This window comes from Ovis canadensis, chromosome 13, assembly GCF_042477335.2.
Source record: "Ovis canadensis isolate MfBH-ARS-UI-01 breed Bighorn chromosome 13, ARS-UI_OviCan_v2, whole genome shotgun sequence".
Taxonomy (NCBI): Eukaryota; Metazoa; Chordata; class Mammalia; order Artiodactyla; family Bovidae; genus Ovis; species Ovis canadensis.
Window position 1 is genome coordinate 44,840,340 of NC_091257.1, and position 12,112 is coordinate 44,852,451.

The following is a 12,112-nucleotide window of genomic DNA, read 5'->3' on the forward strand; positions in this document are numbered from 1 at the left end:
TGCTGAACTTATATGATCTCTGGTCTGGATTTAATACTTTTAATACTAAAAAAGGAATGTGCTCGGTCACTTATAGAAGCTAATACCATTAATACCATGTCAACTCATTTCTCTCTGACCTTAGGTAGACCTTTTCCTATCAAATTGGGCAGTTAGATTTTTCTTGAAAACTAGCCAAAGGATTTATAAGCTTCTAGATAAAAGGATTCTAATGAAAGCTGTTCCACTATCTCAGCTTAGACATCCCATTCTATCTTTCATGGCTTGCTTGAAATATCTCATCTGTTATTCATTAATTTTTATCCAATTTTTGTAGGCCCACTAGAATGCAGGCTTTCTGTTGAGACCTGGTTCGAATCTGGGTTCTGTTCCTCATTACATGCAACTTTGGGTAATTCATTTGATTTCTCTAAGTCTCCGTTTCCTCATCTGTAATATGAGAGAAACACCTGACTCATAGGATCACCAGTTGTTGTAAAAATTAAATGAGATAACACATGCACAAACCACCCAGTGAAGGGTTTATAACACAGAGGGCAATCAATACATGTTAGCTAATAAAAACCTATTATAAATGTTTATCTTTCATTTAAATATTTACTTTTTTTGACTCAAGAAGTGAATTTATTAGACTACAGCTTGGCATATCTTTTACATACCCAAGATCAATGGAAGGATAATCAATTTAAAATGTGAGAAAGTAAACATATTATTCTAGCACAGTATCCTAGAGTATAAACTGGGAATAAGTATTACTTGATAGAAAGTTTCAAACACTCAAATAAATGTGAGAAACACTGGGATAGAAGGTTTCCTTACTGCAGAACTTCTCAGCACTTTAAAATGCAGGCACCTGAAGGTCCCAGCAGAGAAGGCAATGGCAACCCACTCCAGTAATCTTGCCTGGAAAATCCCATGGGGGGAGGAGCCTGGTAGGCTGCAGTCCATGGGGTCGCTAAGAGTCGGACATGGCTGAGTGACTTCACTTTCACTTTTCACTTTCATGCATTGGAGAAGGAAATGGCAACCCACTCCAGTCTTCTTGCCTGGAGAATCCCAGGGACGGGGGAGCCTGGTGGGCTGCCGTCTTTGGGGTCGCACAGAGTCGGACACGACTGAAGCAATAGCGGCAGCAGCAGCAGAAGGTCCCAGAGAGGATATGATTCTTAGCAGTGACTACAGGACTCCCTTTAAAAGGCTCATCTCAAAGGAATAACACTCTTTGGAAGATACTTTGGGAAGCTGTTTTTAATACAAACCTACACACTTACACATTTCCAGAAAAATTTTTTTCCAAACAAGTAATTTCATTATCAATGATTCATAAACATCTATTTTAAAACACAGAAATACATACATTTAACTTGTAACACTTAATTACGTAGCATTTGTAGATTTCAGTTTTTTCTCCCTTGATTTATGACTCCATAAAATAATGACTTTCACTATGATATTTATTACAAGAAGTTACTCTGTATATACTTAAACTACAATGGCATAAAATGAATTTATTGCCCACAAGTAATTGTGAATGGGAAGTTCCTAAATCTGGAAACAAAGGGAAGAAAAAGGACTCCTTATTTTTTTATAAGCCTGTTACAGATCTTGGTTAACCCTTTCTTTATTTTTGCTACAATTCTCTGTATTATTCTTCATCAAGTAAGGTGCATGGAAAATATGGACCTGGTAAAGTCGCTTTAAAACCTGGATTATAGTCATATTTTAACGTGAAAATACTGTGAATATATTCACATGGGAGGTATATCTAAAATAAAAGTTTAATCATCATTGCTAAAATTATTAATTCTGTTATTTCTTAAATCCTTTCAATCATAGTTCTTGGACTCAAAGGAAAAAAACTGTAGTGAGATTCAAAGAAAGAATATTAAAAAAAAGTCTGCAGTAAAAAAAAAAAAATAGCCTTTAGAAATTTGTTGAGACTGAAGCTATGTGAGAATGACATCAAAAGAGAAGGCATGTGAAAGCATTCATCATTTTGTGTATTTAAGCTCAGTTTATCCAGTTGGCACCGCTTATGATGCAAAATCCCACCACCCTGGGAATTTCCTGACAAATTGGTTTTAGTTGCCAGGTGCTAAGTTGCTGAGTGCTAATTGGTGGTGGGGGAGGGGAGTGGCTTTCCACTAGTTCTCTTTACAATTCAATTAGACAGAAATCAGTTAAGGGCATCTGGTTTTTTCTTACATTTGTTCCAGCCACCATAGGGTTCCCAAGGTCACACACCACCATTCGGGTGACATTGTCCATCTTGTACTCACAACTCAGTGGGCGCAATGCCTGCAACAAGGAGGAACACCAGTGCGGAGTCAGGGGGCAGAATAAACGACATCCTGTCACAAAAGTAATGGGGCAGCCGGGAAGCTTCTCTTGATTTCAAACACCTGTGTGAATGCCTGAGCCCAAAGACTCGTGTGTGACCATCAACTTGGAAGAGAAGTGTGTGAGAAAAGACCAAAGTTTAATTTTAAGAAGTAATGTGCCGGATGGGTAAACACATCTTTTGTGTTTCATAGAGGAAGAAAACACTGTGCAGAATATTTATATGCACACTTTTGAAATGATTTGCACTACTGTTTAATGTGGGGCATGAATATTACAGATAATTAAACACGACTAAGCCAATTCTTGCAAAAATGAATGACAGCAAGATATATAGGTTATCATATGACCCAATGACCATTTGCAAGAGAATTGCTTTGAACACACATTTCTCCCTACATTGGTTCCATGTTGAGATTACACACCCAATCTTAGTTCAGTCTTATAAATACTTAAGATGACAAGAGAGCACATTTATGTTTACCCCCTGCTTTTCATCTTCTTTTGTGCCCCACATCCTATTCTGATTAGAATATATATAAAGTCAAGTTCAAAGAGATGCTTAGAATTATGTGCTGGAGAAGGTCTGAAGGTTACACTCAATGGAGGGGAAAGTAAAGGAGGTTTATCACTGGACTCCTATCCTCTACTCACAGCTCTTCCTGTGTCTTCAGGCTACTCCCATTTGTCTGGAAGTCCACAGCTGGATCTACACCCAGAGCTGCTTTCCATCTTTCAAAACCTAATGTCTCTATGGCCCTGCTCTGGCTTTGAGCAGCTAGACATGTTCATCCATTCTTTCACTGTAACTTGTTAAGTGCCACTGATATATTACCTGTCAGCCTCACTGCCAAAGATAAGCTTGCAAAATGAGGACTTTGACAAAGGCCCACATGAGAGGACCGTGGAAAAGGGATCCAAATATGAGGACCTCTTATCCATCTGTCAGCCCTACTGAAATTTCATTTAAGAAAGTCATGTGAATTTTCAAGTAGAAGTTTCAGAAACCATCCCCTTTCCCTTCTTCCCACTTCATTGAGAAAAACCAAGAATCAAAACAAAGAAAAGGCAAACAAATCTCAGACATCTAAGTCAAGATTTCCGTGGGTAAATCATACACTTTAAGAAAATTAAGAGGGCAGGGGGTTTTGTATCTGTTCTATTCCCAGAGGCTAGAACAATGTCCAGCACAAAGCAGTAGATGGTATCTGGAGATACAGAGCACAAGTAGCTCATAATCTCTCCTACGAGGAGCCTGAAATAAAATAGACAAACACATGTTGTTGTTGTTCAGTTGCTAAGGTTCCGACTCTGTGACCCTATGGACTATGGCCTGCCAGGATCCTCTGTCCATGGGATTCTACAGACAAGCATAATGGAGTGGGTTGTCATTTACTTTTTCAGGGGATCTTCCCAACAAGGGATCGAACTTGTGTCTCCTACATTGGCAGATGGATTATTTACCGCTGTGTGCCAGGAAAGCCCCATGGACAAGCACATACTTAAGTATAAAACCCTTTTCCTGCCACCAGCCATTGAAAGGTCTGGTCCAATTCATGAGAAAGAAGCAAAATTTCTGATGTCCAGAGGAAGCATTTAATATCTGCTCTTTCCAAATAACCTGAGCGACATGTTAATATCCTAAGTAAGAAACGTATTTTTTAAAAGTTGGTTATATTTTTGCTTCTCAAATTTAGCTTTTGCATCTATTTAAGTTCTGAAGGATCCAAAACTAACCCTAATTGTAAGAGATTTTTTTGTTGTTGTTGTTGGAATTACTCAATCCTGAAAACAGGAGGGAAAAAAAAAGAACCCAGCAAAAGCTTTCCAAAATACCCATGCGTCCCTTGAACATAATTCAAGGATTTGGTTTCTATAGTAAGTATTTTTATCTTATCTGAAGGTTGAAAGTTATATGTACATTTTCCCCCAACTGTCTAGAAATAGCTTTTTCACATCAATCAAAGATCTTTCTTCCTCCCCAGAGTCCCACCCTTTTTCTTTTTTTAACCTTTATTTCCTCTCTCTGAGTGGGAGAAACAATGATTGTTTTTCTAGATATTTCTAGACTATTTTCCTCACTGTTCCTGAGACTGTCTTGTTCTCATCCATTTATAGCTCTTAGATCATTATTCATTCACGGAAAATATTTACTGTGTACCTGCCACTAACCAGGCACTGATTAAAAAACAACAACAACAAAACAAAACCTTGTCCTCCTTAAACTTCCTATTACAGAAAGAATTATAATAAAGAATCACAAGCAATCATAGCAAGCAATGGAGACATAGTTTGTTAAGTTTCATGATAGAGAAATTCACAGTGACGGAGGAGCACACACATGTAGAAATGAGCCACCGGAACTTACAAGACAGAGAGAGACTCACAGACTTGGAGAACACGCTTATGGTTGCTGGAGGAAAGAAGGGGGGAAAGATAGTTGGGGGGGATTGGGATAGACATGTACACACTGCTACGTTTAAAATGGATAACCACCAAGGACCTACTGTATAGCACACAGAACTCTGCTCAATGTCGTGTGGCGACCTGGATGGGAAGGGAGTTTGGGGGAAAATACGTACATGGGCTTCCCTGGTGGCTCAGCTGGTAAAGAATCCACCTGCAATGCAGGAGACCTGGGTTCAATCCCTGGATTGGGAAGATCCCCTGGAGAAGGGAAAGGCTACCCACTCCAGTATTGTAGCCTGGAGAACTCCATGGACTGTATAGTCCATGGGGGTCGCAAAGAGACAGACATGACTGAGTGACTTTCACTTTCACTTTCAGATACATGTATATGTATGGCTGGGTCCCTTCATGTTCACCTGAAACTATCACAGTATTGTTTGCTAATCAGCTATACTCCAATGCAAAATAAAAAGATATTTAAAAAAAAGAAAAAGAAGCAGTCAAAGAGGACACCCTGGAGGAAGAGACATCTAAATTCCTGGGGGGCGGGGGGTGGTGGTGCAGAGACAGGGCAGCTCAGAGGTTAAGAGGACGGGCCTGACCTGACAGCTCAGGTGTAAATCTTGGTTCTGCTACATAATAGCTGCGTGACTTCGGGCATGTTTCTGTTTCTTCTTATCTATGATAGCCTTGCTGTGTCTCTATCAGGCTGCTAGGAGGATTAAGTAAGTTGAATACTTGCAAGAGCTCAGAGCAGAGCACAGCTCACAGCAATTGCTCCATCACTATTAGACTGAGGCCTGACGGGTGAGTAGTAAGAAGTAAGCTGGAAAAAGGGGACAGAGAGTGGAGTTACTGAGGGGGCAGGACATGTGAGCCCTCTGTGGTGGGAGGGTGGGAGGGTTCATGGGTAATACAGAAACTGGAAAGGAATTCCATCCCTCTAGGATTAGGGCGTGGGTAAAGGAAGGACCCAAACACCTGTGATGCGGCTGAGGAGCTGAGTGTGCATGTGTGCTCAGCCACTCAGCTGTATCCGACTCTTTGCAACCCCATGGACTGTAGCTCTCCAGGCTCTTCTGTCCATGGGATTTTACAGGCAAGAATACCGGAGTGGGTTGCCTTTACCTCCTCCAGGGATCTTCCTGACCCAGGGATCAAACCCGCATCTCCTGTGTCTTCTGCATTGGCAGGCAGGTTCTTTACCACTGAGCCACCTGAGAAGCCCAAGAGGAGATCAGCAGGGGTGTAATTAAGGGCCTCATAAGTCATCTTAGGGATTTGCTCTTTATCCTACAAGCAGTGGGGAGCTAGGAAGGGTTTTGTGTGTGTGTGTGTATTTTTTAATTGGAGTCTAGTTGCTTTACAACGTTGTGTTAGCTTCTCCTGTACACCATGCGAATTAGCTGTATGTACACATACACCCCTCCCTAACGGACCTCCCTCCCCTACCCCTCCGGCCCACCCTCTGGGTCACCACAGAGCACCGAGCTGAGCTCCCACCAGCTATCTGTCTTACACATGGCAGTGTATGTGTATCAGTGCCGCTCTCCCAATTTGTCCCACACTCGCCTTTCCTCCTGTGTCCACAAGTCCAGTCTCCACGTCTGTGCCTCTATTCCTGCCCTGCAAATAGCTTCATCTGTACCATTTTTCTAGATTCCACATATATGCTTTGATTCGCATTTTAGAAAGGCGGCTTCCTGTGTAGGGAAGAGGCTGGGAGATGGGGAGATGACTTAGGAGACTGTTGTAGTCATCTCAGGAGAAGACTGAGTCCGTCTGGAGAAAGGCAGTGAGATGGAGAGAGGATTTAAGTTTTAGAAACTGAGTGGAGACTAGTGGAGTTCCCTGAGACAGGCTATGGAGAGGAGTGTGGAAAGATGAAGTCCAGTTCTTTTTGTATGTGTGTGTGTGTGTGGATAAACAAGATTTGTTCTAACGATGGAATATTCCTCAGCAATATACAGGAATAACTACTGATGACTAATACATACTAGGACATAGATGAACCTCAAAAACATTGCACTAAGTGAAAGCTAGACGCAAATGACTGTTTATGGTATGGCCCCATTAATATGAAGTGTACAGAAAATGCACATTTACACAGATGGGAGTAAATCAGTGGCTGCCTTGGCTGGATTTAGGGGTGGTGAGGGACTGCAAATAAGCACATGGCAACTTTTTGAGGTGATGGAAATGTTCTAAATCTGTATTGCTGTGATAGTTGCATCCCTCTATAAATCTACTAAAATAACTGAATTGTGTGTGTATTGAACTTATGTAATTACAATGGGTAGATTTTACAGGATACACATTGAACCTCAGTGAAGCTGTTAAAGAAAAAGATCATAGGTTTAGGGACCAGAGTATTGGGATGATTTAGAAACATTTTATTATTGGAGCCAGGGGGAAATTGAGGTAGGTTAAAACCTGATGGCTATATTCAACTACATACCTGTGATGAACTGAATAATGTGCCCATGAAATCCAGTTCTGGACACACTGAGTGTGAAGTGGGTGGCGACAGAAGAATGGAGTGTATATGGGGTCTCTTGAATAGACAGGTTCATAGAGGCAGAATGTGGAATGCTGGGTCCCAGAGGCCGGGGAAGGGGGTAAGAGGGAGCCCAGGTTTCCTGGGTACAGAGTTTCTGTTTGGGATGATGAAAATGTTCTGGAGCTGGTCAGTAGTGATACAGCAATGGCATTATACTTCATGTCACTGAACTGTACACTTCAAAAGGGTTAAAATGGTAAATTTTATGTGACATATATTTTACCACGATAATAAAAAGATAACGCACATAGGCTTTTATTTCTGGAAACATTTAGAAGAAAGGTCACTGTAAAAAAGCATAAAGTCTGACTCCATTCAGGTCTTTAGGGCAAGAGATGACCAACATCTACATTTTTGAAAAGATGTATGCTTTCCACTGTATATATGTACCACACCTTTATCCATTCCTCTGTCACGGACATCGAGGTTGCTTCCAGGTCCTGGCTATTGTAAACAGTGCCGCAATGAACACCAGGATGCCGTGTCTTTTGTAATTACGGTTTTCTCAGGATTTATGCCCAGTGGTGGGACTGCTGGGTCGTATGGTAGCTCCATTTTTAACTTTTTAGTTTTTTATCCCTATTTTTAGTCTTTTTAATTAGGATTGATATATATACTCTACCATGTGTAAAATAGGTAGCTATTGGGAATCTGCTGTATAGCACACAGAGCTCAGTTCAGTATTCTATGAAGACGCAGAGGGGTGGGATGGGGTGGTGGGAGGGAGGTCCAAGAGGAAGGGGATATATATACACATATAGCTGATTCACTTTGTTGTATAGAAGAAACTAACACAACATTGTAAAGCAATTATGCTCAAATAAAAAAATGATTTTAATCAAAGAACAACAAAACCAACAATCAGATAATCCCTCATATTTTTCCTCTTGAGAGAAAATTGCTTTAAAAAAGCCTTAAACTTGAACTGAGTATAAAGAAAAAGGGACACAAACCTCAAACTGCTTAAAAACAAAGAAGGAATTAGAATGTGGCTTAGTCATGTCAAATTCAAATTCTGCCCAAGGGAAATTGATGGAGGAAAACAGTTAAGGACTCATTGGAGATTATGGATAATGTCTGTTGTAATGTCTAAAGCCCTAAAGATAGAAATGATAAATGTTTCCTATGTTTTCCATGCAACAAAGTGGATAGTAAACTGGATGTTTTGCTAAAAGAAGAATATTTTGAATAGATGCTTTGTGTAACTAAGTCAGGAGTGGAGTGACAGAAAGGGCATTGAAATAAAACCAGAAGAAGAGCCCTGGAACAGCTTTTAAAATAACATACTTGAGCTTCATTGTTTGTTTGTTTATGTATTATTTGCTTGTAAGTGTTCCTAGATGATATGTTCCCTGGAAACAACAGAAATTTGTGATGACTTTAGGACTGTCAAATATACTTGATTATTGTTCTTCTGGGTTTATTTACTGAAAAGATAATTTAACCAAAACATTAATCATGAGACTAGAGGTGTGCATAGAGAATTCTGTATTCCTCACATTTGTAAATGTCTTTCAAATATCCACATCACAACAGTTGTTAGCATTTCTTTAAAGGAATTATATTTCATTAGATGATATAATCATTAGAATGTGCATATTTCCAAGATGGTGCAGTTTTTGGAAAGTAGCAGAATTTTAATAAACATCAGTTAAAAGAACCATACCCATCAGCAAGAATTTAAATAATACTCATTGTGCAGACTTCCATGAAAACTGCAGGCAAGACTATGCAAGTGTGAAACTTGGCCTCTGCTCTTAAATGTGAGTCTGTATATCTCTGAAACCAAGGGACTCTCTCTGTTATCCTTTGGTGTATTTATAATGATTTTCTATCAGAACCCAAAGATATTCTGCATGGGAAGATTCATATTCTGATAAGGAAAGGAAAGCTATAAAGAGCATCAGGGTCAGTTTAACAAACAGAGGCACTTCAGGATTGGCTAATGACTAAATGACTAAAGCTCGGCTTTTTCTTGGTCCTGGTCCTGAAAAGGTAGACTAACAAGAAAGGAAAAAAATGAATGTATTTCGTTTCCAGTGCCTGTCTAGGCTCTTTTCAGTGCCCAGCTGGGATTGGCAGGACCTTCCTCCAAAAGCAGTAATGAAAACCAGACCTCCTGGGACCTGCTTGAAGCATAAAGGAGCTCAAAGTCAAGGCCAGAAAACAGCTGGGGTTGGTGGGAGTCAGCTTGGGGGTCATCAATGTGATGGTGATGCATCACATTGATGGGCTGCTTCTTTGAGACAGTGGTCTTCCTCATTTCAGTGCCCAATCTTTGGTCACTTTATCTTTGCACTGGGGCCAAGAAAGATATGAATACTTACTTAAGACCATCACCTTTCCTGGGCCATTGCTATTGTGCTTAACAAAATGGGGTGCCATCTTGTTTCCTTTTATTAATGAAGAAACTCTGAGCTAAGATGACTTAACATGGATTTGATTTCAGAATACACCTAGCTCTTTCCTCCTTCAGATCACCTCCTGGCATTACCTTATTGCTGCGTTCAATCCCAACATAATCGGCCTCTTCCGGAATGATCACAAAGAGCTCAGCTTCGTAGGCACCTTCCCCTTCATTTCTCGCACTGATTATGAGCATAAGGTGGTTTTCATCTCCAATGATGACCTGATGCTTATCTCTAAAAATGAAGTTTAAAAAGAATCATTAGATATGATATATCTCTGGATGCATGGATATTTTATTTAAGGACTTAGAGGAAGATGAGAACATGCAAGACTGAGAAAAAAATAAGATTCATTGTCATGAGGGGGTGATCAGAAGAATTAAAACTGTCTGGATGGGAAGGGTACGAAAACACCCCAGGGTAAATGTTTAACCACCAGTTCTCCAAACTAGTGGTTACTGGTGGAGGGGGGAGGGGCAATATTGAGGCCAGGGAGTGGGAGGCACACGCTACTGGCTGTTAAGTTAGGCTCAAGGATTGTATTGTACCATGTAGGGTATATAGCCTGTAGTTTGTAATAACTATAAGTGGAAAGTAACCTTTAAAACCTGTATAATAAATAAATAAACAACCAGTTCTCAAAAAAAAAAAAAAAAAACAAAACTACGACCTACAGCATTTGCTAATTCCAGTGGTATAAATCCCCCCCATTGTGATCAATTTTCAGCTACCCACATACTTAACAGTCTACCAGCAAAAACTGAACATTTTAAAACTCAGCTCACAAGTCAGAAGGAGGGAGCTTCGGCCCATCCATGAAAACCTCCCATAGGAGGAAGACAGACAGCAGGAAGAGAAGGAGAGAGGTGATTTAGAAAGTACGAGGAGGAGGCGTGGGCAACACAAAGGGGAACCTAAGGCAAGAAAGAGGCAGACAAAAGAAGATCTCAAACAACTACTGGAAGATTGGGGGGTATTTTGAAGAAATTTAATTCTCTCCAAACTTCTAATCGAACCAGCATTTGGAAAAGCCTACTTTTGACCCTTAATCAAAGATATTGGTTTGGACACTCACTAAATTATGAAATTTGGAAAAGGTCCCCATGAGCGGTTACCAAAGAGATTCCACACTGGCAGTGAGATAGTTCCTGGGGTGGGTCTGGGTTGAAGGAGGTGGGGAGGAGCACATTTTTACTGGGTGCTCTTTGATTCCTATTGGATTTTGTGACATCTTCAGCTTTACTTCATCAAGTGCCATTAACATTTTTTTCCTCCAGCAAATCAAAACTGTTTTTTGTTTTGACTGTCTTAAAGATGCCTCTAAGTCACAGGGTGCTGCAGAAATGGGTTCAGTAAAGATGTGGATGGAACCGGCTTGTCTGAATCCTTTGTCCACAAGACAGAGGCAAATGTTTCTTCCTATGCTTTTTCTGCCATAGGATATTTTACCCCTTAGACCTATTTATTTCCTTAATACAGTACAGTCAGAACCAGTGCTGGACTGCTGTATCTCCATCACAAGCCACAGAGAAGTCCTTTGATTCTTTTTTTTTTTTTTTAATGAAATAGCTTGTAATTTATTCTTTAGACTATTCCAATAGTACATTTCTTGGATATGAATGTTTTATTTAAACTTTTTGATATAGAGATTTTTCATGGTATTGTAACAAAAAAAGATAAGATTCCATCTGATGACAAGTTGATATCTGTGACAAGCTAGTTTGCATACATACCCTGGGCATGGCTAAATAAGGTGAAAATTAAACAAGACTTTACAAAGGGTATAGTATTATAATGCCAGAATTCGGAAAGTACTACCTTGTGTATTCTAATTGCCATTCCTTTTTAATTATTAGAAAGTATAACATTTAGTTTAAATTTAATAAATTAAGATATTTTTAATAAATCAATAAATTAAATAAAATTTATTTAAATTTAATAAATTAAGATATTTTTACTGCAAGAAATAATCACATTATCTGTTATGTGCCCCTTGAATGTGTCTATGTACCCCCTGAATGCTTGTAAGTGAAAATGTAGTTTCTATTTCTTTGCTATTTAGTTCCTAAGTCATATCAAACTCTTTGTGATCCTGTGGACTGTGGCCCACCTGGTTCCTCTGTTTGTGGGATTTCCCAGGCAAGAATACTAGAGTGGGTTTCCATTTCCTTCTCCAGGGGCTCTTTCTGACCCAGGGATCTAACCCACATCTCCTGCATTGCCAGGAGGATTGTTTATCACTGAGCCACCAGGGAAGCCATAAAGTTTTAACTAAATACTTTAAGAAGTCTTAAATAATGAGTTATATGAACCAACTGGGGAAAACGCTAGAATTTTTGATAGTAAAGGTTTATTCAGAATTGAAACAATTCCACTTCATTATTTCAAAACATAC

At 39.7% G+C, this 12,112-nt stretch overlaps 1 protein-coding gene across 2 annotated transcripts in view; it reads right to left on the reverse strand.

The window, feature by feature from the left end:
* Positions 1–12,112, reverse strand: part of ITGA8 (integrin subunit alpha 8) — a 201,004-nt gene that overhangs the window by 76,109 nt on the left and 112,783 nt on the right. For both annotated transcript variants that reach the window (XM_069547566.1, XM_069547567.1), the window contains exons 20-21: positions 9,804–9,951; positions 2,206–2,298 (exon numbers count right to left, since the gene is read on the reverse strand). In XM_069547566.1, the coding sequence (XP_069403667.1) occupies positions 2,206–2,298; positions 9,804–9,951 (241 nt within the window). The remainder of the gene's footprint in view (positions 1–2,205; positions 2,299–9,803; positions 9,952–12,112) is intronic.